Consider the following 27,030-nt stretch of genomic DNA (forward strand, 5'->3'; position numbering starts at 1 on the left):
CTTTCATGCTCGATCCTAGGAAAATGCCGGGATGGCAGAGCAGCACAGGAAGCTGGAACCATTCGGAGAAGCCTTGCCAACCAGCCTCCGAAAGAACCCTGGAGGGGCAGTAACTCTGCTGTAGCAAACACCTTGGAAGGGAGGCAGAGAGGGCCTGAGTGACAGCAGCCCCCAGTCCCCAAGGCTACCCCAAGACCTAAGCCAGGAGCAGAGCACCCCACATGTACCCCTTGAAGATCTAAGCCCCGGACTAAGGCTGTAGGGAGGCCCTGAGCCCTAGCACAAGGCAGGGCACAGCAGCAGGCCTGCTCAAGCCTAAGGGGAGGCCCAGGGCCCCTGTCCAAGCCTGTGGTGAGACCCCAAGCTCCGTGGCAGGGCAGTCCCCAGCTCAACGGGCTGGTGGAAGCCAAGACTGAGCCTCAAGCCAAGCGCCTGCTGAAGACCCAAACACTAGCCCTCCCTAGCAAGGCAGTCTGTGTGCTTGGCTGATGCTGGCCTGAGGGGAGGCCTGAGCCCTGCCCAACCCTGCTGAGGCCCAGGCCCCAGGGTGAGGGCCTGGCTGGTGTAGGCCCAAAGTGAGGCTCCCTAAGGTTGAGATTGCAGCGAGGCCCCTAGCCTCAGTGCACTGGGCTATGTAAACCCGGAGTGAGGCCCAAAGCCCCTGCCTAGGTTTGAGATGAGCCCCTGAGCCCCAACCCCAGGGAGCTCACAGTGCTCTAAGCCTGAAGTCCTCCGCAGTCCCCAGAGGAGAATGAATCAGCCGAGGGAGGTGGCTTTCAGATCTCCCAGCCCACAGGCCATCACACCACTTAGAAGAAATGAAACTTGCAGAAACTCAGAACTAGAGCTGAGGGTAATAGCAAAGAAAAACTGAAGCTTAAGAGAGTACTCTCTCTACCCTGAGATCAGAGCCCATTTTTAAAAGGAAAAAAAAGTCTGGGAAAACAAGCAAATAGCAACAACAACAAAAAACAAATAAACAAGACACCTAACCAGAGAGAAAATTATTATGGAGACAAAGAAGAGCAAGGCACAGACTCAGCCACTTGCAAAACTTCAAAGAAAAATAGGAATCCACCTCAAGCTCTGGAAGAGATCAAAAAGGAATTAAAAAACCAAATTAGAGAGGCAGAATAAAAATGGGGAAGAGAAATGAAAGTACTGTAAAAAGAAATTGATATCTTAAAGAGCAAAATGGTCAAATGGAAAAGGAAGTATAAAGTCCAATAAAAAAAAGAATTCAGTAAAAGTAGAATTAACCTAATGGAAAAGGAAACTCAAAAGCTCACAGAAGAAAATAACTGGTTAAAAATTAGAATTAGGCAATTAGAAGTTAATCACTTGGGGATTAGCTGGGTAGCTCAGTGGATTGAGAGCCAGGCCTAGAGATGGGAGGTCCTAGGTTCAAATATGACCTCAGACACTTCCCAGCCGTGTGACTCTGTGCAAGTCACTTAACCCCTATTGCCTAGCCCTTACCACTCTTCTGCCTTGGAACCAATACAGAGTATTGATTCCAATACAGAAGGTAAGGGTTTTTTTAAAAAAAGAAGTTAATCACTGAATGAGATAAAGAAATAATAAAACAAAAGAAAAAATATAATAAAATATGAAATATCTCACTGAAAAAACTGACCTGAAAGATAGATTCAAGAGAGATGGTCTAAGAATTATTGAACTACCCAAAAGTCAAGAGAAAAAAAGTCTGAACATCATATTACAAGAAATTATCAAAGAAAACTGTTCTGATACTCTTGAGCAAGACTGTAAAATAGAAAGTGAAAGAATCTACCCATCACCTTCTGAAACAAATCCCCAAATGACAATTCACATGAATATTATAGTCAAATTCAGAGCTCCAAGATCAAGGAGAAAATATTGCAAGCTATCAGAAACAAAAAATTAATATCATGGAGCCACAGTCAGGATTACACAGGATTTAGAAGCTTCATATATTAAAGGACCAGAAAACATGGAATTTGATATTCCAGAAGACAAAGGAACTAGGTTTTCAACCAAAAATCACCTACCCAGCAAAATTGACTATATTGTTTCAGGGGGAAATGGTCATTTAATAAAATATTAGATTTCTAAGCATTCCTGATGAAAAGACCAGGCCTATACAGAAAATCTGATGTTCAAATATAAGACTCCAGAGAAGCATAAAAAAGTAAGAAAGAAAGAGAAAATTTAAGGGACTTAATAAGGTAAAACTTTGTGTATTCCTACATGGAAAGAGAATATTTGTAATTGAAACATTTAAAGAACAATTAATCCCAATACAATAATAAACTATTTGGCAAAATAGACAAAGAAGTCCCACTGAATTCTTTTTTTTTTTAAACCCTTACCTTCCGTCTTGGAGTCAATACTGTGTATTGGCTCCAAGGCAGAAGAGTGGTAAGGGCTAGGCAATGGGGGTCAAGTGACTTGCCCAGGGTCACACAGCTAGGAAGTGGCTGAGGCCGGATTTGAACCTAGGACCTCCCATCTCTAGGCCTGGTTCTCAATCCACTGAGCTACCCAGCTGCCCCCCCCCCCCGAATTCTTTTTATGACAAAAATATGGTACTGATACTTAATCCAGGGAGAGCAAAAACAGAAAAAAATTACAGATTAATTTCCTTAATGAATATCAATGATCAATGGAAAAATATTAAACATAATACTAGCAAAGAGACCACAGCAATATATATACAAGGATCATTCATTATGATCAGGTGGGATTTACATCAGGAATACAAGGCTGACTTAATATTAGGAAAACTATCAGCATAACTGACAATTATAATAACCAAACTTATAGAAATTACATGATTTAAAAAAAATTTAAGGTATTTTTCTATGGTTACATGATTCATGTTTTTTTCCCCTCTCCTTTTCCTTCCCCCCTCCCAGAGCCAACAAGCAATTCTACTGGGTTATACAAATGTTATCACTTGATACCTATTTCCATATTATTCATTTTTGTAATAGAGCATTCTTTTTAAACACAAAACCCCAAATCATATACCCATATAAACAAGTGATAAGTCATATGTTTTTCTTCTGTGTTTCCACTCCCACAGTTCTTTCTCTTAATGTGGATAGCATTCTTTCTCATAAGTCCCTCAGGGTTGTCCTGGATTATTGCATTGCCATTAGTAGCAAAGTTTATTACATTTGATTATTCCATGAGGTTTCACTTTCTACATACAGTGTTCTGATTCTGCTCATTTTGCTCCACATCAGTTCATGGATGTCTTTCCAGTTCATATTGAAATCCTCCAGTTTAGCATTCCTTATAGCACAATAGTATTCCATTATCAACATGTACCACGATTTGCTCATCCTGTTCCCCAATTGATGGACACCCCTGCCATTTTCCAATTTTTTGCCACCACAAAGAGAGTGGCTATGAATATTTTCATACAACCCTTTTTGTATTATCCTTTGGGGTACAAACCTAGTAGTGTTATTGCTGGATCAAAGGGCATGCATTCTTAAGGCCTTTGGGCATAATTCCAAATTGCTTTCCAGAATTTTTGGATCAATTCACAACTCCAGCAACAATGCATTAGTGTCCCAATTTTGCCACATCCACTCCAACATTTATTGTTTTCCTCTATTGTCATATTGGCCAGTTTACTAGGTATAAGGTGGTACCTCAGGGTTGTTTTGATTTGATTTGAAAAAAATGATTTGCATTTCTCTAATCAGGAAAGATTTTGAACACCTTTTTCATGTGATTATTGATAGTTTTGATTTCTGAATCTGAAAACTGCCTATTCATATCCTGTGACCACTTGTCAATTGGGGAATGGCTTGATTTCTTATAATATGACTTAGTTCCTTAAAAATTTGAAAACTTAGCCTTTTGCCAGAGATTTTTGTTATACATTTCCCCCCTCAGTTTGCTGCTTCTAATTTTGGTTGCATTGGTTTTGTTTGTACAAAACCTTTTTAATCTAATATAATCAAGACCATTCATTTTATATCTTGTAATGTTCTCTATCTCTTCCTTGGTCTTAAACTCTTTTCTTACCCATGGATCTGACTGGTACACTATTCTATGTTCACCTAACTTACTTATAATTTCCCTCTTTATATTTAAGTCATTTATCCATTTTGAATTTATCTTGGTATCAGGTGTAAGATGCTGATTTAAACCCAATTTTCCCCATGTTTTCCATTTTTCCCAGCATGATTATTTTAATAGGTTGCAAAAAAGCCTTTGACAGAATACATCACCCATTCCTATTGAAAACATTAGGAATGTTTTAAAGCATAGGAATAAATGGGTTTTCCTTAAAATTATAATGTTATTATATAATATATATTATAAATACATTATTACATAAAACCATTGGCAAGTATCATCTCCAATGGGTATAAGTTAGAAACTTTTCCAATAAGATCAGAGTTCATGAAGGATGCCAATATCAGTACTATTTAATATTGTACTAGAAATGCTACCTTTATCAATAAGAGAAGAAAAAGAAATTGAAGGAGATAAGGTGGGCAATGAGGAAACCAAACTATCACTCTTTGCAAATGATATGATGGTAATGCTTAGAGAATTCTAGAGAATCAACTAAAAAAATAGTTGAGATAATAACTTTAGCAAAGTTAGAGAATATAAAATAAATCCACAAAAATCATCAGCATTTAAAAATATTAACAACAATGTCCTGCAGCAAGGGATAGAAAGAGAAATCCCACTTAAGGTAACTCTAGACATATAAAATATTTGGGAATCTATTTACCAAGACAAACCCAGGAATTATATGAATACAATTATAAAACACTTTCCACACAAAGTCATATCTAAACAATTGGAAAAAAACATTACTTCCTCATGGGTAGACTGAGCTGATATAATAAAAATGACAATTCCATCTAAGTTAATATAGTTATTCAGTGCCTTATCATCAAACTATCAAAAATTATTTTATAGAACTAGAAAAAATAATAACACAATTAATCGGGAAGAACAAAAGATCAAGAATATCAAAGGAATTGATTAAAAAAAAGGTGAAGGATGGTGGTTTAGCAGTACCAGATCTCAACCTGTGTTATAAAGCAATAATCATCAAAACAATCTGGTACTGTCTAAGAAACAGATTGGTGGATCAATGGAACAGATTAGGGGTAAAAGACCTTAGCAAGCTAGTGTTTGATATATCCAAAGATACACCCATTTGGGATAAGAACTCACTATTTGATAAAAACTGCTGGGGAAAACTGCAAAATAATATGGCAGACTAGATACAGACCAATATCTCACACCCTATACCAAGATACCAAAATAAGTATATGATTTAGACATAAAAGCTGATACCATAAGTAAGACAGGGGAACATAGAAAAGTTTACCTGTCAGATCTATGAAGAATGGAAAAATTTATGATCCAGCAAGAGATAGAGAACATTATGATATATAAAATGAATAATTTGGACAATATGAAATTAAAAAAGGTTTTGTACAAACAAAGCCAGTGTAATCAAGATTAGAAGAGAAACAACAAACTTGGAAAAAATTTTATAACAAGTTTCACTAATAAAGGTCTCAATTCTCAAATGGGTACCTTTAAAACAAATTACTAAGTCAAATTTATAAGAATACTAGCCAACCCCCAACTGAAAATGGTCAAAGAATATGAACAAGCAGTTTTTAGATGAAGAAATCAAAGCTATCAATAACCATATGAAAAAATGTTCCAAATTGCTCTTATTAGTAAAATGTAAATGAAAACAACATGTAAGTACCACTTCATACATACCAGATTGGCCAGTATGCCAGTAAAGTGATAAATGTTGGAGGGGATGTGGCAAAATTGGGACATTAATTCTTTGTTGGTAGAGTGGTGAACTGATCTAACCAATTCTGGAGGTCAATTTGGAATTATGCCCAAAGGGCTATGAAACAGAGTATCTTTGATGTGGTAATACCACTACTAAATCTATATACCAAAGAAACTGGAAAAAAAAAAGAGAAAGGACCAACCTGTAAAAAATATTCATAGCAGTCTTTTTTATGGTGGCAAAAAAGTGGAAATTGAAGGGATGCCAAAAAATTGGGGAATGGCTGAACAAGTTGTGATCTATGATGGTGAGTGCTATAAGGAATGATGAATAGGATAATTTCAGAAAAAGTTGTAAATATCTACATGATCTTATGCAGAGTGAAATGAGCAGAACAAGGAGAGCTTTGTACATAATAACAGCAATATTATACAATGATCAACTGTGAAATACTTTATTTACTTTCAGCAAAATAATGACCCTGGACAATTTCGAAGGACTTATGACAAGAAAGCTATCCACTTCCAGAGATAAAAACTGTTTGAGTTGGAATACAGACCAAAGCATAGTACTTTCCCCTTTGATTTATTTGGGTTTTTATTTTGGGCTTTTCATTTTATGAGATTCTGCTCTGTTAAAAATGAACAATATGGAAATATGTTTTGCATAATTCATATATAACCCAGATTGAATTACTTACCATCTCTGGGAAGGCAGAGTGGAGAAGATAATTTGGATCATATAACTTCAGAAAACTTATGTGGAAAATTATTACATACAATTGGTAAAATAAAGTATTTTTCCAAAAATAAAAGAAAATGCTTGGATGAAGTTATCTTTATGAATATATTCCATTAAGGAATATTTTATAAACTTATATTTAGGAGATTTTTTAAGAAGATCTTATAAGGATATTTTCTGTTCTATCCAGTCAAATTATTTCTAAAAATGAATACAATGGATTGTGAAGCTATATGGCTTACTATATGAAAACTTTGCCAAAGTCTGTTCCCCTCTCATTTTTTATCAAGGATGCACTTGATAAATGTATAGACAAGTCTCAGAAACAGTGCTTAAAACCTAGGCATATGTGTGTGTGTGTGTGTGTGTGTGTGTGTGTGTGTGTGTGTGTGTGTGTGTTGCTAATTGTCATCCTTTGGTGGTGATACAGTCTGTTATTGCATTCTAGTCTTTTGGAATATCTTCAACATATCCTGAAAATTAAACTTTGCCTTTAAACAAATCACCTTTTATATGGAATACTAATGTATGTATTTGAGTCAGGCTCAGCTAATCCTGCCAACTTCATCTTCATAAATACCATTTCTGTTTCCTCAGTGATGAAAACAGATTACTACAGAAGTGCTGGCAAATGTTACAATTAATATCTACTTGAAGTACTTTAGATTAATAAAATTAAGTCAATCATCAAGCATTTCATAAACACCTACTACGTGCCAGTTTCTGTGCTAGGGCCTAAGGAGTTAAGACAAAAAAACAAACAAACTCAATAGTAGCTTCCTTCAAGGACCTTAAATCTCAAATACCTTAAAAATGTAGAGAATGATCTGTTTTAGTTGAATCTCACACCAAACTTCCTCTAGACTGATTTTCATTTTCCTTTATAATGCTTTTTGCTCTCATAAAAGGTGTATTTTGTCAACCTCTTCCATACGATTTTGCAAAGACACCTATATAATGTTGCTTTTGGATAAAACATTCTTTGAGATATGAAAGCAATTGGTTCTGTTTGCTGACTGAGGTAATTTCTGGGTTCACTTAGCTTCTTCAGGTATTTATTTAAAATGATTGAAATTCTTAAAGGCATCATGATGATAAAAGGTAATGCCTTTACTTTATTAATTTATCATTTTTCTGAGCCACAATGTTATAGGTCTCCAGTAGAATGAAGGAAAGACTTGTAATTTATATATACTTATATATAACCATTTGCATACATGTACTAGTACTACCTTCAAAAACAAAGGCAGGGTTTATGTGTGCATATGCATATACACACATAAAACAAAGGAAGGCTTGATATATGTAAACATATGTGTATGTGTGTATGAGTACATACACTATCATGCACATGTGTATGCAGAGATACATGCATACACATACACATGCAAATAATATCCAGAGTGTTTTTCAACAGCTGGCATATCCAAATTGCAGATAATAATAGTTGGGTTATCTTCTTTGAATACCTCAAAATTATGATAAAATGCTTATTTAGTTGACTAATATTTGGGCTGATTTCATAGAGAGTAAAAAAGGCTTCCTGTTCCATGCTATAAGTAACGGCAGTGACTCTCTTGTTGAGAAAGGAAATTTAAAAAAACAAAACACAAAAAATTTGAAATACAAATTTTGCCAGTGGCTAAATTTTTTTTTTTTCCAGTAGAAACTCAATATACAATTCTGTTTTGTTTTACCTCTCTTCCTGATCCATTTATTTTAGCTTGCAGCTGAGTAAAAATTTTCCCTGGCATGAGATAAAACATTCCAGCCAACAATGTTGACAGGTAAATGTGTTGAGGCTGCCTGAATGACTAATGTGGGGTGGGGTTCACAGCGCCTGAGAAAAGCTATTAAGCTGATGATTCTGATAATTCAAGTCCAATGGGCCTAAATATGATTATAAAGATGAATGAATGAACTCCAGTTGAATATGTTGCTGCAAAAGAGGTCAGGAGAAAAAAAAAAAAGCTTTAAAACGACTTAGTTATCTCTGTAGGTTGAGACTTGCCAAAGGACACTGGAGAAGAGGGCAATGGGCTGTTTCCTTTTATTCGAGAAAATAGTTTTTAAAGAAAGTAAAGACAATATGATGGTCCCTCACATCATAATTTATATCATTATTAGAATATCACTTGGATAACATTTTCTATATTTCCCTGAGAAAATGAACTGAATACGGTTAACATTTTATTTATTAGAGAGGCATCTTAAAAGAGCATGGGCTGTGGCCTCAGAGGACCCAGGTTCAAATACATTGCTCTCACTAGCTATGTGACCTTGGGTAAATTCCTTAACATCTCTGGATTCCTTCATGTGTAAATGAAGAATTGTCAGGATTCCAATTCTCTGGAGACCATATATTAATTTATAATTATTTATTAGACAGTAAACGTTGGAATTAGATAGAAAGAAAAGCACCTAGTGGCGTAGGTGCACCTCACTAATTCGAGTTGCTGCTCCTGTCTCTGCTAGCCAAGAGAGGCCTGGCCAGGAAAGGCAAAAGGGCCAAGTCTGCTTCCCAGCCAAAGGAAGGGCGGGAGCTGCCTCGGAGGAAAGCCTCCAGACCAAGAAGCTCTCCTTCCTCAGCCCCCTCTCGGAGAGCCCCCGCTCAGCGCTCCTCCTGGGTGTCTGCTGGGACAGCACTGACCTCCGTCTGGGTCAGAGGCCAGGAGTCCCAGGAATGAGACGAACATCTTCCAGGACCGGCGAGGCACCCAGGCAAAGGCTGGGGCTGAGACCTGGGACTGAAATGGATTTTCAAAACTGTCCTTTCCCACAAAGTCGACCTGGATCATCTCTAGGGTGCCTTCTCTACCTCTATGATCCTCTGGAAGGGGACTTTTGCAGGATAATTGGAATCTATGTCAATGGTAAGAATCACTATTTGGTGGTACAATGGAAAAAGTGCTAGGCTTGGAGTCAGAAAGGCCCAAGTTTAAGTCCTGCCTATTGTCACTTTGTGACCCTGAGCAAGTCACTTACCCTCTGTTTGCCTCAGTTTTCTCAGCTACAAAATGGAGATAACAAGAGCACCTACCTCCCAGGGTGTCTGTAAGAATCAAATGAGATATTTATATTAAAAAAATAACAAAGCACTTATTATACTGCTTGGCCCATGGTAAGCCCCAAATAAAGTGCTTATCTTAGATATTTGGGAAGCTTTCATTCTAATTTGGAAACCTTTGCTTTTCTAGAAATTCACACTAATTCAAATAATAATATCAATACTCAGGTGCACTCTTGCTCTGAAGAAAATCTCAGTTCTGAGGCTCTGCTTCCCTTTGCCTTTCATCTCCGTGTTGGAGTCAATTCTCTAGGACTATAAGCTGCAGAGAAGATGCCTACTTTTATCAGTAGACATTTTCTTTACATGTGATTTCCTCGTACTCATGAAAACTAAGATCTATTCCATATTCCTATAAATAGATATAAATAAAACATTTTTATAGTAGGTGATGGTTTTCAATCAGGTCTACACATATATTATTTGGTTCTCAAAAATGTTGATCAAATTTGATTATTTTAACATTCACATTTGGACAGTGATTTAAGGCTTACAAAAAATTTTCCACACGATCATCCTGTGAAGTAGGTAGAAGTAAATTCTTCTTTTTCAATTTCATAGGTGTGGGAGGTCTCTTAGTGTTGAAGCTGCCACCACCATTTGCAAAAAGGCACAAATTCCAAGCACAGTCAGCTGGGCAGCAGATCATCACACAATCATCTCAGTTCCTTTTAAAGACATCACTAACTTAATTTGGTCCATTTTGGCTCCTTTTGAAGCTTCTGCTAATTTAATTTTGTGCATTTCTTTCCTAAAACTCCATTCTTTTATTCTACTAGAACACTGGATAAAAGCACCAAAAACAAAGAAGATAAAAGTCAGAATGCATAAATATTATGATGCATAATGGGCTTTTATACATATACAGGTATAATTTCAAAGACAATGTCATAGGAAAATGCTCTATAAATATAGTGGTTGTTCCATCCCAAATCATATGCACATTCTACACCATACAATACTGAAATCCTACATGATAAATATCATTATACTGTGAAATTCTGCTATGGTCTACTACACTGATATAAGGATACAGTGGGACTTTATGGTTCTTGCCTATCTTCAGATAAACCAACTAACAGGTAAAAATTATGATTTCATATTATCTTATAGAATAAAGGGAGGAAAGTCTTCCTCCCATCCTTCTTTATATTTCTTCCTCCCCACCCCATCTTTCCTTTCTTCCTTCGTTCGTTCATTCGTTCGTTTGTTCGTTCCTTCCTTCATTCCTTCCTTCCTTCCTGGTTATTTCTTTTACTTTGAACATCAGCATTAGGTTGGTTACTGTACACATCCAAAGGTCCAGTATCTCAGAAATATTGTGAAGAAGCACACTTTAGATCAGCCTCACAAGAATAAAATATACAATAGTACACTAAGGGGACACAAAGGGAAAAGAATCAGTACAATCAGGGGTCTGGCAAGATACAGGGAAAAAGTGCCCTAGGAAAACTAGACAGCTTGTGCTAGTTTGGAAATACTAAAGGAGAACTCGGTTCTACTTCATTGCAATTTCTGGGGACAAAGTGCCTCTCGTGGGGATCTTTCCAGACCAGAAATCCTTTCTGATTTGTCTGTCACCTTCCCAACTCAAAGACTCTTTTGAACTTGCTGTGGCATGAGGGATACTTGCCCTACATCAAATCTGATTTGACCTTTACCTGCATCTTGAGGAGAGCTCTTTCTGAAAATAATAGTGACATGGCTAACCTCACACTCTTCAATGAGAAATAACTTGCCCTCATTCCAGCAAAATATGGTGACCTCTCAAATAATCTCTAGCAAGCACAAGGCAGGTCATGGATTCCTAGAAAGGAACCATGTTGATCCTAAAAAGGGGAGTTTTTTAGCCATAAATAATCTTTAATTTGCTTCTGGAAAATAATCTCATTCTTTGTTTTGGTACAGCCTTTACAAGCATTCAAGTCATTCTCCTTCTATTTCTCCTTAAGTTAAGATACAGTGGAAGCATGTGCACTGGGAAAACATTTCCCCATTTGCAAAGACACACCTGTTTTGATAGAAGAGGAGCAACTGTGAAGATTAGAAGCATTAAGTACAAACAATTTAAAGTCAAATGAGTAACAAATGTGCTTAAACAGGATCTTTTATTACATAGATCTTCTTTGATGGAAACATATTTAAATGTGGTAATTACCTTTTATGTTTCTTGAAGAACTTAAATTGGCAGTTTTATGTTGTAATTAAAGACCATGATGACCTAATATGGCTCTGGAGTTAAGAAACTCAAGATACAGGAAGCAAAGGTTTGCATACAGTTAATTTATCAAGTAAACAAAACAAGCAGTAGCTAGGGCATAGAGCTTAATTTTATTAGGACATATTTCATATTAGATTATTATCCTTAGTCACACACAAATGGAATTACCTTTCACTGAAGTTATGATTCTTGGCTATATTACTAAAATGCAGGAATCAACAATAATATATATTCTCACTATTGCCACTCACTCTATGTGCACTTTACCCAAAGATGTAATAGCACATCTTCAGCAACAGGATCTTGTAATTGTGAACGACTTCAATTTGAGCAATAAAACATATCCCATTCCAACTCTGTATTATTTCAGGTGAAGGGCTTGGAAAAGGAAGGCACCATTATAGTGCTTGGCTGATTCCAGAAAACAAGAAGCTTTTAAGCCAAGTCAAGATTAGCTGTTTGCCAAGCCACTTTCTACATATCATTTCCCCCTATCCTACAGTTACCTGACACCTCCCCTGAATCTCTCATCCAATTCCTATTTCCCTAAGGTGCCAGTCTCTGAGCTATCTTCGGACCTTTAAACATTCCCTCATCTCAGATAGCCAATCAGTTGACAAGAATTGTCTATTCTACATCTATAATATCTTTTTTTCAATTCACATGTCCACACTCTACTTCATCCCCCTTAGTGGAATTTACTAGCCCTCCTTAGAACCATTAGCACAGTCTGCTAACTACCCTGTCCTTCCAGGTACCAATTTCTCCCCTTTCTAATATATTTTTCCACATACTTGCCCAAATAATCTCCTTAAAGCACATGACTATATGACTCCCTCCACTCAAAACACTTTTAGTGACTATAACCTCTAGGATAAAATAGGATTTGTTCAAGTTGACATTAAAAGCCCTTCATAATTTGGCTCCTGTAGACCTTTTCAGTATTATTTTACCCTATTCTTCTTCATCCACACTTTGCTCCAGGCAAACTAACCTACTGGTTATCCCTTAACTTGGCATGCTCATCTTTTACCTCCATGCCCATGCATAGAACGCACTCCCTTCCCATTTTTACCTCTTAGTTATCCTTAGTTCTCTTCAAGCTCTTCTGCTATTTCCTATGGGAAACTTCTAGTTTCTTTTCAATCTAGTAGTTCTTTAGTGTTATCTCTCCTCAAATATCATATACATACATACATACATATATATCAACACATAAATATAATGCCTACATATGGCATATATATGGAAATACACTTAAGTATATAAACACATTCACATATGCCTTGATTATATATGTATATCAATGTGTATATGTGTATATGATGTTTTTTATGCATATATTTGTTTATAAAGCTTTTTTTCCATTAGAGAGTAAGTTCCTGGATGGTAACTTCTGTTTCACTTGTGTCTTTGTCTCCTCATCACCTCATCACCAAGCACAAGGACTGGCAAATTAGGAGATGTTTCACAAATGCTTGCTGAACTGCCAAATTGGGTCAAAAGCTAGAGAAGAAGGTCTTCTGGATATGGTCCTGAAAGATAAAGTCAATGGTTTTGATAGGAACAGCTAATGCCACTCACCATAGCCCAGCATAAAAAATACTTTGTGGGAAGGCCTCCAAATTCCCATTTTATAATTACATATATATATACACACATATATATAATAGATTATTAAAGAGAAGTCAGAAATATTTGAATTCCTTTTTTAAGATCCATATCAAGTCCTCTAAACTCCAAATTGCTTTATTTCTATGACATCATTCTGCTCATTGTTACTTCTTATACATTTTGTCTACATTTCCCATTTTTTACCTGCATCTTAATACATAGATACTCCAGAAATCCCCCTTAAGCTTCATTGCATGAAACAAATTTTGGGGAAATTCATTCCCAGACACATGGGAACAAGGCCAATGTGTTTTTGTTCTTAAGTCATTAAGTAAGCTGTAATGGCTCCAACCCAGTCTCGTTTTGGCTTTGCCTTCATAAATTCAGCTGTGTTATGTTGCTCTGACCTTTGTGAACAACTCTTGGTTTCATTCCTGTGTCACTATGGCCCTCACTCTCTGCCTCTGGATCTTTCTTTAAGGGACAAGAGATTCCTTTGATAGTGATAGACTGTGGACCTAAATACATTTTAAAATATGTATAAATGAACAATAAATATTTAATGGAACTTTTAAATATTGTCCCATAATATTTACAAATCATGAAAAAAATAATTGAAAGAGGAAACACATTTGATTGTTATACCCTTTCAAGGGGATACCCTCAAAGAAATCAAAGTCAGCAGTTATCAATGTAAATCTTACTTGAAACAATAAACTCTCTGATCACTTTGAGTTACTGTCCTTGATGGTGAACCATCTTTTCTGTTTCATCCTTTATGCATGACAATTTCCTGGGTCTTCTCTGCTCTCTGTATATATTTCTCTCTTGTTAATCTCATTAGCTCACACAGGTTTAATTATCATCTCTACTCAAATAATAACCAACTACCTGTTCAAAATTTCTATGTGGATATCTCCAATAGGCATCTGAAGCTAAACATGTTCAAAATAGAATTCACTGTTTTTCCCTCTAAACCCATTCCTCCTTCTAACATCCCTATTTTTGTTAAGTCTAGTACTCTTCTTCCAATATCCAAGATTTACTAGCATGGCATCATCCTCCAGTCTTCTCTCTCCCTTAATGCTGCCCTCCCTGATTCACATCTAATCAGTCTCCAAATTTTGCCCATTCCAGAGCTATAATATTTCCAACATTTATCCTCACATAGTCACTATCCTGTTTTAAGCCACCATTTCTCATTTGGTTTACTTTAGTAGCCGCCTATGAAGCCATTAAACTAATTCCAAAAGCACAATTCTGAACTATAATGAGCTCAAAAAGCTTACTATTATTATCTTTAGGTTAAAAATACAACATTAGGTATTTAACCCTGTATAAAAGGTATTTGATTAAGGTATAGTTAAGCCCCTTCATAATCTGACTCCAGTCTATCTGCCCAAATAATCCATGCTACCTTTCCTCATGCACTATATGTCAGTAAGATTAGCCTCCATCCTATTCTCCACATATGACATTCTAGCTTCCTGCCTTTGCACAAGCCATTTTCCTTTGCTTAGAATGCACTCTCTCCTTAACTTCCTTCTCTTGGAATCCTTGGTTCCCATTAAATCTCAGCTCAATGAGGCTTGATCCCCAAGTAATTACTTTGTATTTATTTTTTATACGTTATATTTACTGCTCCATGTACAGATTGCAGCACTCCAGGAAAATAGCTTTCTTGTGAGAAAGATTTTTCATTGTTATATACCCAGCATTAAACCATACTCCATCTCACACAGTAGGTTTTTAATAAATGCTTGATGATTTGAATTGAATCAAAGTACCCACTAAGCTAATTTTGATTCAATCATGAAACTGATTAAAAAAACCCAACTAACTTCCACAGTCTGACAATTTTAAGTATAAAGTATAATTTTCAAGTATAATCTTCATTATTTTTAACAGTAGGAAGTCAGAACACTGCTCTACACTAACTGTGTAACCTTGGACAAGTCCAAGCCTAAGTTTCCTTTTCTGAAATGAGAAGATATCTGCATTACCTACTTCCCAGGGTTGGTTTGAGGAAAGTGCTTTGTAAATTCTAAAGTACTACATAAATGTAAATCATCCTGGAAAGTGTATTTTAACTTGGACAATGCTGGGGATAGTTGCAAAAATGCTGGAGGACATGAATGACATCTTTTCTAATGGCTCAAAAAATTATTATAAATTTTATTTACAAATGATTTTTTTAGGATTGTTCCCCTGCAACAATGTGAATATATCTATATCTATTTACAAATATACATATACATATATACATATGTATGCTGTTTCTGTTTAAAAAAGGAGGAAGAGGGCTTTACTAATCTGTTGATTTGGGGGTATGTGAATTAAAGAGGGGAGGCCTGACAAAAGAGGACTGATTTGGAATCTGGAGATCCAGATTTCAATCCAGGCTCCAACATTCCTAGAGATGGGCAGTCCTTAAATTTGTGAGCCCTGGTCATTTGCATTTGTAAAATAGTGATAAGAATAATGGTAGTATCTTTGTCCCTGGGCTCTTATGGGGAAAGTGCTTTGTAAATCCTAAAGTACTACAGACATCTAAATGATCCTTACTAAAAAGCTGAATCCCAAGTTTCCTCCCCTCCATGAAGATAACTAAGGTTATATTTAGTATACAACAAAGCAAAAACCTCAAAGAGAAGACTAGCCAGTGTTATCAGCACTATTTTCTTCAAAGCTCCTGAATTTGTGTCCTCTCAGATAGCATCAATACTTTCCCTACTGTTTATCAACCCCTTGGTTTACAGAGATCCTAGGTATAAACTCTGGAATGAGCCTTCAGGCAAACTCTCTGCTTCATTTCCATAGCCCTTCCCACCTGCTGTGGCATGGATTTCTTTTGATTTAGGGATTTAACTCTCTGTCTGCCAATTCTGGAGCTTGGAGCTTGGTGTCCTCCCATATGGAACCCCACTAACTCAGGCTCCTCCCCTCTGTGTAGTAGATATGCTATAGCACACATGTGCTGCTGTCAGCCACTAACTCTTCAATGGAATCAATGCAATGTTGGAAGGTACCTGGCACATTCAGCAGGTGAGCAGGTGTGTTCCACTTGGACGAACCTTTAAGGCTTGGCAGTTGCCAAGCTGTTACAAGGTATAATTTTGCCTTGAGTTTGTATAGAAAGGGAGAAAAACCCTGCCAATTTTTAAAATAGAAGTTTATAAAGTAAAGTTCTAGAAAAGCATGTCAAGAAGGTCAGATACAATGAAGAAAACAGAGAAAGAGGAGAGAGGGAGGAAAGGGAAGGGGAGTGAGGGGGAAGGGAAAGGGGAAGAGAGAGAGAGAGAGAGAGAGAGAGAGAGAGAGAGAGAGAGAGAGAGAGAGAGAGAGAGAGAGAGAGAGAGAGAGAGAGAGAGAGAGAGAGAGAGAGAGAGAGAGAGAATTATGGTTATGGTTGGGGCATCTAGGTGGTGCAATGCATTGAGTACCAGGACTAGAATCAGAAAGACTCATCTTTGAGCTCAAATCTGGCCTCAGACACCTACTTGCTATGTGACCCTGGGCAAGTCAACCTATTTACCTCAGTTTCCTCATATGTAAAATGAGCTGGAGCAGGAAATGGCAAACTACTCTAGTATCTGTGCTAAGAAAACTCCAAATGGAGTCATGAAGAATCGAACACCACTGAAATGGCTGAAAGACAGAAATGCAGCAGTTGTAGTGTCAGACAAAGTACCTTGTTATTTATTCATCATTAATTTGTTCCAGAAGGCAAGTCAAGTACCAAATGAATTTTTTCCATAAGGGATAAAGTAAATTGAATTAATCTCTTCCAGACACCCAGAAAACCCAAATTTTATAAGGCATTATATGCATTAATGGAGTTTTATTTTACTAAGTAAACACTGATAATATATGGACATAAATATAAAACAATGATTAGAGTTCACTGCTTAAGAGGATGGTGGGTGAGATATGTTATTGTCTGGAAGAGGAGTCCTCTTCCATAATATCTGAGGGCAACTGCCTGTCTGGGGTCCTTTCTCGTCTCTGTCCATCACCACCAAACCTTGTTTCAGATTCTTCAGGTGTAAGTTTCTTAGGAAACCTATCCAATGATGTTTGTGTTTTTCTGTGTTTCAAAATTCCTCTAAGGTGGGAAATGACCTGGTAATTTAACACATATAATTATAATTATAATCATAATTATAATTATAATTCTGCTTGTTAAAGCTTCATCAGGGTGATATTTTTCAACAAAGTTTTGCACTTTCACCCATTTTGCACACTTCTCCTTGATGAATGAAATGGGGACATCCTCCTTTGCTTCCTTCTCACCTGAAGAAAACTCCTCCATCACCAGCTGTTGCTGCTCCCTTTGAAGTGTCTGAAGCCCCTCAGTGCTGAGCTCTTCTTTATGCTCCTGAACTAATATGTGATCCTTTGTTTCGGCTAGAGTGGCCACATGCTTCCTAAGATTGCAATGCCAACAAGTTCTAGCAAGCACATCAGTGCCTAGCAGATGTCAAATACCACGACAATTTTTTCTCATAAAAATATGTTGAATATCAAATTCAAGGAGTTCTGAAAACCTTGAGGAGCAAGGTTTGACCATACTAGACTTAGAGACAAGGAAGCTGGATTCTAACTCTAATCCTACACCTAACTAGTTGTGTGACCTTGGGAAAGTCACTGAAGTCCCTGCTCCTTTGAACAATGAAGACTTTTAATTCTAATCATCTCCAAATTCTTTCCTACTCTTAAATGCTTTACTCCTATGACTATGAATCACTGTATCCATCCATAGTTCTACAGAAATTTCTTATCAAAGATTACTTCCCTTTTTATTTGTTGGCATACTTACATATGATGATAATATGACTACCACTTGCACAGGAAACACTTATCTGATAGGACCAGGGCTAGATGGGTGAGCTGGGATCATGATAAAATGAAACAAAACCTGTTTTACTGAAGTATTTAAATACAGGGTATCTCAAAAGTCTTAGTACTAGCTATTTCATTATTTAAAAGCTTATATAGCTTTATTAGAAATTAAAGCTTAAAACTGCACTAACACTTTTGGGACATCCAGTATATACCTCAAGAAAAAAGATCATACTGGAATTCTCTTCAAGATGGAAATCTCATTCATTTATTTCTTAAGGGTTTGGCTCAAAGCCTCATGACTCATCCTGTTTCTGAGATCTTTGGTTGTTTGGGAGAATAATATGGTTTCTCATGGACTTCTTTTTACATAAGTACTTTTTACAAAAAGCACACATGTACTTTTCCCTGTCTAGGAATATTATGAATGTATAGAATTTTAAAATTAAAAATGTTCTAGCGGTCCATCAAATTCCATCCTATTATTTTCAGATGAGGACTAGAAAGGGTAAGTGATTTAACCAATGTCACATGGTAAAGGTGGAACTAGAACCCAGATCTATTCCACAAATCTTTTTTTTTACAAGTTGTTTCTCATTTCTACTTAATAATTGGTTACATATTGACTTACCTATATACATCATGCTTTTCTAAATGGAAAAAAAATATACTAACTAGGACAATAGTATGTGAATTTGGATATATCAATAACAAATCCCTAGACACAATAACTATAACCAAACACAGAAACACAGGCACACACACACACACACACACACACACACACACACACACATACACACAGCATACACATATTCTCTAATCTTCAGGCCACATAGCTAGTGTAAAAGGTCAGATTCGAATTTGTGTCTTACTGACTCCAGGATAGGTACTCTAACCACTATACCATCTAGTTGCCCATCTAAAATACCATAGCACTTAAACTTGCACCCTATTATTTAGGGCTTGAATATAATTCTTCAGTACTTAAGAAGACCTGTGACTCTATCAGTGGGGATAATCCCTTCACTGATAGATATAACTAGATTAAATGTCTCCCCAGCCCCCCCTCCCCTTACTCCTTCCCTTGCAAAATGAAGAAGCTGTCTTCATTAGTTCTTGTGACTGACAAGACCCAGGAACCCTCCAGGGATGCTCTCTCCTAACTTTAATAGAAGGGTCTCCAGATGAGAGGAATACGGTGTGTCATAGGGCCCAGACTGGGCAGTCTTCTAGAATTTGTGCTGCATTTGGAAGTCTTAAAGAACCCAGAATCCTCAAGTTTTAAAATTCTTTCTGATTTTATTAACCAGAGAGAATGTGAAAATGTTTGGGCTGAGGATGTATTCTGCATATGGTAGATATTTTATGTCTGTTGCATCAATCTGAGTTGAGAGGTCAGGAAAGGGAAGCCCAGGTCTGGAACTCTAGGCTTGCTACAGGGTCAAGAAAAAGCGACAGGCCATGGACAATGACCAGGGCTTGGCTATTTAGAGATGGGCCCCAAGAGGTACAGGTCAGAAAGTATGTCTGAAACGGGGAGACCGGCATGGACTGGTCCAGGACACCAGCACCATTACAGAAAGTCCTCATCCTAGGAGAGCACTTAGTGTTCGTCTAAGCAGGGTTGGACCAAGTGATCCATGGAAGTCCAGGAAGGCAGAGTTTATCTTCGGGACACCCAAGCATTATGCATTTGATGCCTTAGTGCAAGGGAAAACGGGATTCAGTGGAAACAGAATTTTAAGGTGGAAGGACCAGAGCACAATGCAGGGTGGTGGCATGGTACATGGACAGTGCTAGACCTGGAGTTAGACCAGCACTTAGCATCTGTGTGGTTTGGATAAGTCATCTCACCTTCAGAGGTTTGTCTCCTCAACTGTCAAATGGACAGTCTTGGACTAAAGGAATTCTAAAGCCCTTTCAATAAATATAGTAGTTGAGCCCAAGATTAAATGGGAATAGGCAGGAACAAATCAGAGTGAAGTGCATTACTAAGAGAAAGACTAATTTAACTCTGAGCTGGTCATAATGACCTGGGACTACTTAGCTTCATTTTCCCACCTGGAGACAGGCAGGCCCGATCCCAGAATCCAATAAAATAGTAGCATAAGTTCAGGTTAAGTGGCCCTGGATGCAACAGGGAGTCAGGTGGGTATCATGAGCAACGGCTGTCCCTTAGTTGTCTACTACCCTAACAGAGCTTCACTAAGGGCTGGGATCAGAAAAGGATTCAATCACTTTCACAATTTAACTTTTCAACTGAAAAGAATTCAAATAAAAATGTACAGTCATTCTTTGCCATATCATGGTTCACTTATTACAGCTTCACTGTATCGTGGGTTTAAAATATATATATATATATATATATATATATATATATATATATATAATTCTGTATCCCAGGGTTTTCATTATATCACAAGATTTTGTGGATGAATACTGTACTGTACATAATGGAAATGTAGTACTCCACTCTGCCAACCTGAGATTGTACATCGTACGCTACTGGCTAATGGAATGAAAGGCGACCAATCATAATGCTGTGTTCTGTATCTTGGGTGCTGATTGGCTCGGTGTTTATCTCAGTGTCCCTTCTTGTATGGGAAAGGTTAATAAGAGTGTGGAAAAGGTTTATGTTAGAGTGGGAAGGGTTTATAAAACCTTTAAATATATATAAATAATATAATAAATATAACGTTGCTACTTTGTGGATCTGGAATGTAACTCCTGCAATAGGTGAGGGATTACTGTACATCCAAAGCACAAAAACTCCCTTTCTCTAAAATATTTACCTCTTGTGGAGTTGGAGATTTCTTTTCTTCCTCAGTTTGTTTAGCAGATATATAGGAAGAAGATCCTTGTATTACCTCTGATGCCTGGGCCTCATGTTGTTCTAGGATTAAAAACACAACAATATGATATACAAGATCTCCAGGCAGGAGTCATGAACAGTGAGGGGTTAAATAAAGCAGATTTTATTAATGAAGTTAACAACTAATATATTCTTAATGACTATATTATCTATCTATTCATAGATATATTTGTATATGAACACAAAATGCCTGTGCATACAAACATGCACAAATATATGCACACACAAAGCACATATATGTAAATATATACTTACATACAAATATATCCACATATGCTATAAATATACAAGTATACATGTGTATATATAATATATAATACAGTACTATAACAGTATAATGTATAAGTCACCAAAGAAACTACAAATCTCGAAAAAATTAATAATAACAAATGGTTATCCTTAACCAGCTTTCTTCTTGCCATATCCACAGATAGACAGCTAGAATTCCTAACACTATCACTATATTGTTGGGCTTTTAGAATATTTGTGTAATCTGAAATAGAAGAAAGGAGCTGTCAAATACAACCTGTTCTGGGGATTGATAAGGCTGCCTCCAAACACTTTCCTCCATATTGCCTGAATTTTTTTTCCACTTTATTACAATGTCTGGCATTCAGAGATTCATTAGGGCATAAGCATCCATATATATTTTAAACTCTCAGGGCTAAAGAATTAGCCTCCACCAGCAAGAATGAATGATTGCATTACACACAAGCATTAATTCATCACTTTCTGTGGGTCAGGCAGTGTGTTCTCAGTGTTGGGACACAAATATCAGAAACAAAGCCACTTTATTTAATTTCAAAGAGGCACATAATCTAACAGGGAAGGCAACAAATAATATGTGTCTGCTGTAAATAAATACAGAATAAACATAAAGAAAATAAATACAAAATGCTAGAATACAAAGTAATTAGGGAGGAAGGATATTAGAAGCTAAGGGGAGGTCCTATAAACAGTGGTGGTGAAGTTGGATTTTTTTTCATATCCTTACCTTTTGCACTGACTTGATACTGAGTATCAGTTCTAAGGCAGAAGAGCAATAAGGACTGGGTAACTGGGGTTCAGTGACTTGCTTTGAGTAAGTGTCTGAGGCCAGATATGAACCCATGACTTTCCATCTCTGGTCTGACTCTATCTGCTGAGCCACCCAGATGGTTACTTCTACAGAAGATTAATTTACTGCCCTTGAGATGAGACATTATTGTTTTGTTTGTTGTGTTTTTTTTGTTTTAGTTTCTTTTTTCTTTTCAAGTCCAATTTATATTGATGTCAGTTTTATTTTCACCTTTAGGGACCTGATAGTCAACAGGTGTGAGCTGGTCAGATCTAGAATTTCTAGATTAGCTTACATTTTGTAAAATAAAGCCTTCATCTTCCTTTTCTTGGGGGAATGAAACAATCTATTGTGGAGGCGAGGGTGTTTGTGTTTTAACATGTAACAGGTTGAGATTGACACCTACAACTTTACAAGGTGGGAGTCAGACTTTGGAGGTCTTAGGTGCTTGAGAACTGAGGAGACATTGTCAGAAGCTGAGAGCTGCCAAAATTGTGTGAAGCAGGTGGCTGGGGAAAGGGGGATGGGGAAGGAGGTTGATAACTGGAGGGATACTGTGTGATGACAGACAGTGAGGCAGATATTGCCCAATCTCAGACACAATGGATTTCTAATGTGTTAGCAATCCTACTCTTTTTCTGTTTCAGAGAGGAGAGTATGAAATGAACAGACACCTCAGGTTGATGATTTACACATTCAGATTACATAGAAGTCACTTCATCTCTCTGGACCTCAATTTGATCATCTGTAAAATTAAGGGGTTGGACTAGATCCCCTTTTGGGTCCTTTCCCAGCACTACATCTCTGATACTATGATCAGCTCTGTAAATTAAACAGCAAAAAATGATAAAAATCTTAGGCCATCAGTTATACCCACATTAATATATCAGGAAAAGAGCATAAAACTTACTTTCACCAGCCACATAATTAGCTGGAAAATAACCTTGTTGTCCATTTGCGAGGCTGCCAAACCACCAGTTATCATTATCTTTGTACAACACTTGGATAATGTCACTTCGATGGATGGTTAGCTCATCTGATCGATGCGCTGTGTAGTCATAAAGAACCACTACCTAAAAGAGAGATAAGACCACCACAGCTTTATCACAACAGTGCCACAGAGAAAAACCCCCAACATTCACTTCCTCTTGCAGAAAAGCAGCTGAAACCAAAGCTGCACTTTGGTGAGGCTGAGGCTGTCTCAAGGTTTGCTAATGGGATCAGGGGTGGTGGGAACGCAGCAGGAGAAGCAAGATAAAGGACTGTGGGATTGAGAAATGGTTAAGAGCATTCAATACACTAAGATTAGCTTCAAAACAGCAGATGTTAGTTGTTTCAAGCAATTTACTTGTGAAGGTGATGGGGAGAAAAAAAGCTTGAACATTCGCTTTCTTAGAATTGTATCACCTCCTTTAGATCCCATTCTATCCTTGTGTGTAGCAGATGTGTCTGAATAAATTCAACACTTTGACAGTTTTACTAAAAGGAAACCCCCAATGGAAAACTTGATTGTAAAGCTTTATTTTGACCACTTGGTTTATTGTTAATGCCTTTTTGGAAGAAAAAAATTTCTGTATAAACATTTATATGTTGAATGTCTACATAATAATTTACATAAAAAAATTTTCATTTGCTCTCTGAAAATCCTCTATCACCTAAGAATTTAAAATAAAAAAAATCTTTTCATTAGGATCCTTACAATCTGTATAGGAATTATAATTATTGATAACGATTTCATTTGTGCATATCAACATTATTGAACCCCTTTCCTGGAAGCCATAAAGAATGATGGAAGAACTTATTAAATATAGTAAATATGTGATTGAGGCATTACAGTAAATCATGTCTACAATCATCATTAAAATAGTGGTAAATGTTTCTCCTTTCTTCTACTTTTCATAGGATTTGAAAATTGAACTTATACTAATTAAGGGAAATATGGACAGATTTCAAACTCATGTCTTTATAGCGAAAAGGCCTGCGATGGCAGTCGAATTCCAATAAATTTATTAGGAATTTATCAAGAGCTTATATTTTGGTCTAGTATACCATAAAGACATTTGTATAAATACTGGATTCTTTATTTTTCCATTCAATGTTCCGTTTCGCTCATCTACTCTTAATTTTGCCTACCTATCACTATTTTACTTCACTTTGGAAGCTTATGATTTATTTGGAATTTGGGTTGTACATTTAACATTTTAGGGAAGATTATTTTTCAATTTAATTTATTGAATCATAGTTGAAAGTAACCTCAGAGGCCATCCAGTTGAATTCCCTCATTTTATAGATGAACACTCTGAGATTTAGTGACTCTCATGATTAGATAAATAATAAGTATCAGAGGCAATATTTGAACCTGAGTCTTCTGAGGTCCATGGTCAATGCTTTAACTAAACCCTTTGCCACACTGCTTCTCTGCTATTCAAGATCTAAGATATCTGTAAAATATACAGTTAATCATATATAATCAAATACATAATTACAGGTAAATCCTTCAAACAGCCTCATAAAACAGATCCATCAGAATCACACAAAGGTAAGCTCTTCAGAACTATACTAACTACTAATAGTGTGGAAAATACAATTCCCCACTTTACTATGGGGTTCTTAAACTTATTGACTATGGGTTGCTTTTTAGGCTACCAGAACTTTTGGAAAAAGGCAGTTTGGAATAGGGTAAAGAGTTCTGGACTTCTAATGAGGCAGCACCTGGGTTTGAATATTAACTCCAATATTTACTAGCTTAGATGGGCAAATCACATAATGTGTCTGAGTCTGTTTTTCCTCAGGTGTAGAAAAGGCATAATAATGGGCAATAATGATTTCCTTACAGGGTTGTTGTGAGAATCCACTGAAATAACATGTATAAAGTATCTTATAAAATTTCAAGTACTATACAAATATCACCTATTGTTTTTCAGTCCTTGAATTTTCTTCTCCCCAGGGTTATTGCTTATGAAGTAAGTTATAAAGCTTGGAAACCAATCAAAATTTGACTAAGATCCTTTCTCCTTGTCTTTTCTTCCATTGTCCCCAGAAATATATCTAGTATGAAACCTCATGCATCTTACTTTCAAGTCTCCTCAAGAACTGCAGGAAATGCTTGGAGGAATAACAATGCCTACAAGAATATTTGTTATAATAACACCTACTTGCCTTAATTTAGTACTCTAAGGCTGTTTAAGTGCTTTTCTACCAAAAATCCTGCAATGAAAGTAGAATTATTCTACCTAATGAGAACACTCAAAAAAAATCAGATAAGCCAAAGGTTCATAATATTTGTTGAGTCTTAAAAGAAAATGTTTTAGCTTTGTTTATCAGTTCTATAATCTTTTTGGCAACCATTTGGTATATTCCACTCCTTTAGTTCTCAAAATGCTTCTTTTGTGTTCTGTTTTTATGGGGGAGGGGAGATTTGTTTGTTGGTATTACATGTCTAAGAATACATATTCAATTTATTAATCTTTTCCTTTTCTATTTTGAGAACTCAGGGAATTGCCTATGATCACACAATGAGAAAGGACTATCATAGGATTTTGAGGTCCTGGGCTCCCAATTATATAAACTATTAGTAGAACTTCTTATTCAACAATAACTGCTCTGAAACCTGGAAATTAATTTGATATATATAAATGTTGTATATTTTGTATATGTTTATACATGTTGTCTCATTAGAACCTAAACTCCTTTAGTGAAAAAGATTGTTTAGTTTCTATATTTGTATCCCCGGTGCCTAGCATTTAATTGTCTCTTAAAAATGACTGTCAAATAATTGAAAAGCATACAATGTATCCAAAGCTGAGTAAGCATTATTCACAATGAAGAATTTGGGTTTATTAATCACTGCTCAATTTGTTTCTAGATCTTACTTGTATGGTCTCCATCCCTTTGAAACTACATTCAGATATTTGATCTTTTTTGTTCTAAGTGAATTTTATTAATTTGTCTAGATCTATAAAGTAACCCTTTAGTAGTTTGATTGGGGTAAGGGTAGGGGAAAAAGCATTTATTTGTGTCAAGCAATGCATTTAAGTACTTTCCCAATATATTTCTTCACAACAATCCAGTGAGGTACGTGCTGTTTTTAATACTATTTTTTAGTTGAGGCATCTGAAAAAGACTCATATGGTGTATATGGTGTAAGATGCTGGTCTAGGCCTGCAGTGATTTGTGAAAAAATGCTTTTCAGTTTTCTTAGCAGTTTTCATCTTTCCCTATATTATTGGTATTCTTAAGTTGTTTACATACTGATTAACTTCTTTTCCTTCCTTCTTCCTCCATTCTTTCCTTCCTTTTTTTCAATGAGTATTGCACTTTGTCAAAGGCCTTTTAAACAATTATTGAGATGATTCTGTAGTTTGGGATGATTTAATTTTTAATGTGATTATGTTGATTGTTTTTTGAAAGTTGAACTATTCTTGTGTCTCTGGAAAAAATTCAGCTGGGTCATAATGAGTAGTTAAGTGGATAAATTGTAGTGGTCTTTCTGCTAGGATTTTCTTTAAAATTTTTGCATAAATATTAATTATTGATAACTCTCTACAGTCCCTTTTCTTGCCTTATCCTTCCCTGGATTAGTGGTTTAGCTTTAAGGGCATATAAATCTCTCTGTATGTAGTGAGAGTGTAATAAAGTACTTTATTATTTTTTATCATAATTTTATTTGATTAGTATTAGTTATTTATTTGAAAATCTAAGAGCGCTCTACTTAAATTCATTAGGATTAGGAGTTTTCTCTCCACTTTTGTAGTTTTTTGTTTCTATTAACTTTTTTGTGTTCAAATTATTTAAAACTTATATTTGGTATTCTTTTATTTTGTGCCTTTTG

General features: G+C 36.3%; 1 protein-coding gene across 3 annotated transcripts in view; it reads right to left on the reverse strand.

Moving 5' to 3' along the window:
* Positions 1 to 27,030, reverse strand: part of AHI1 (Abelson helper integration site 1) — a 278,473-nt gene that overhangs the window by 21,225 nt on the left and 230,218 nt on the right. For 2 of the 3 annotated variants that reach the window (XM_007484594.3, XM_007484595.3), the window contains 2 exons: positions 23,110 to 23,272; positions 21,063 to 21,163 (listed from right to left, as the gene is read on the reverse strand). In XM_007484594.3, the coding sequence (XP_007484656.1) occupies positions 21,063 to 21,163; positions 23,110 to 23,272 (264 nt within the window). Of the gene's footprint in view, positions 1 to 6,672; positions 13,347 to 21,062; positions 21,164 to 23,109; positions 23,273 to 27,030 lie in introns of those variants that run through there. The other variant, XM_007484597.3, reaches the window with a different exon arrangement.

Source organism: Monodelphis domestica, chromosome 2 (assembly GCF_027887165.1).
Source record: "Monodelphis domestica isolate mMonDom1 chromosome 2, mMonDom1.pri, whole genome shotgun sequence".
NCBI lineage: Eukaryota > Metazoa > Chordata > Mammalia > Didelphimorphia > Didelphidae > Monodelphis > Monodelphis domestica.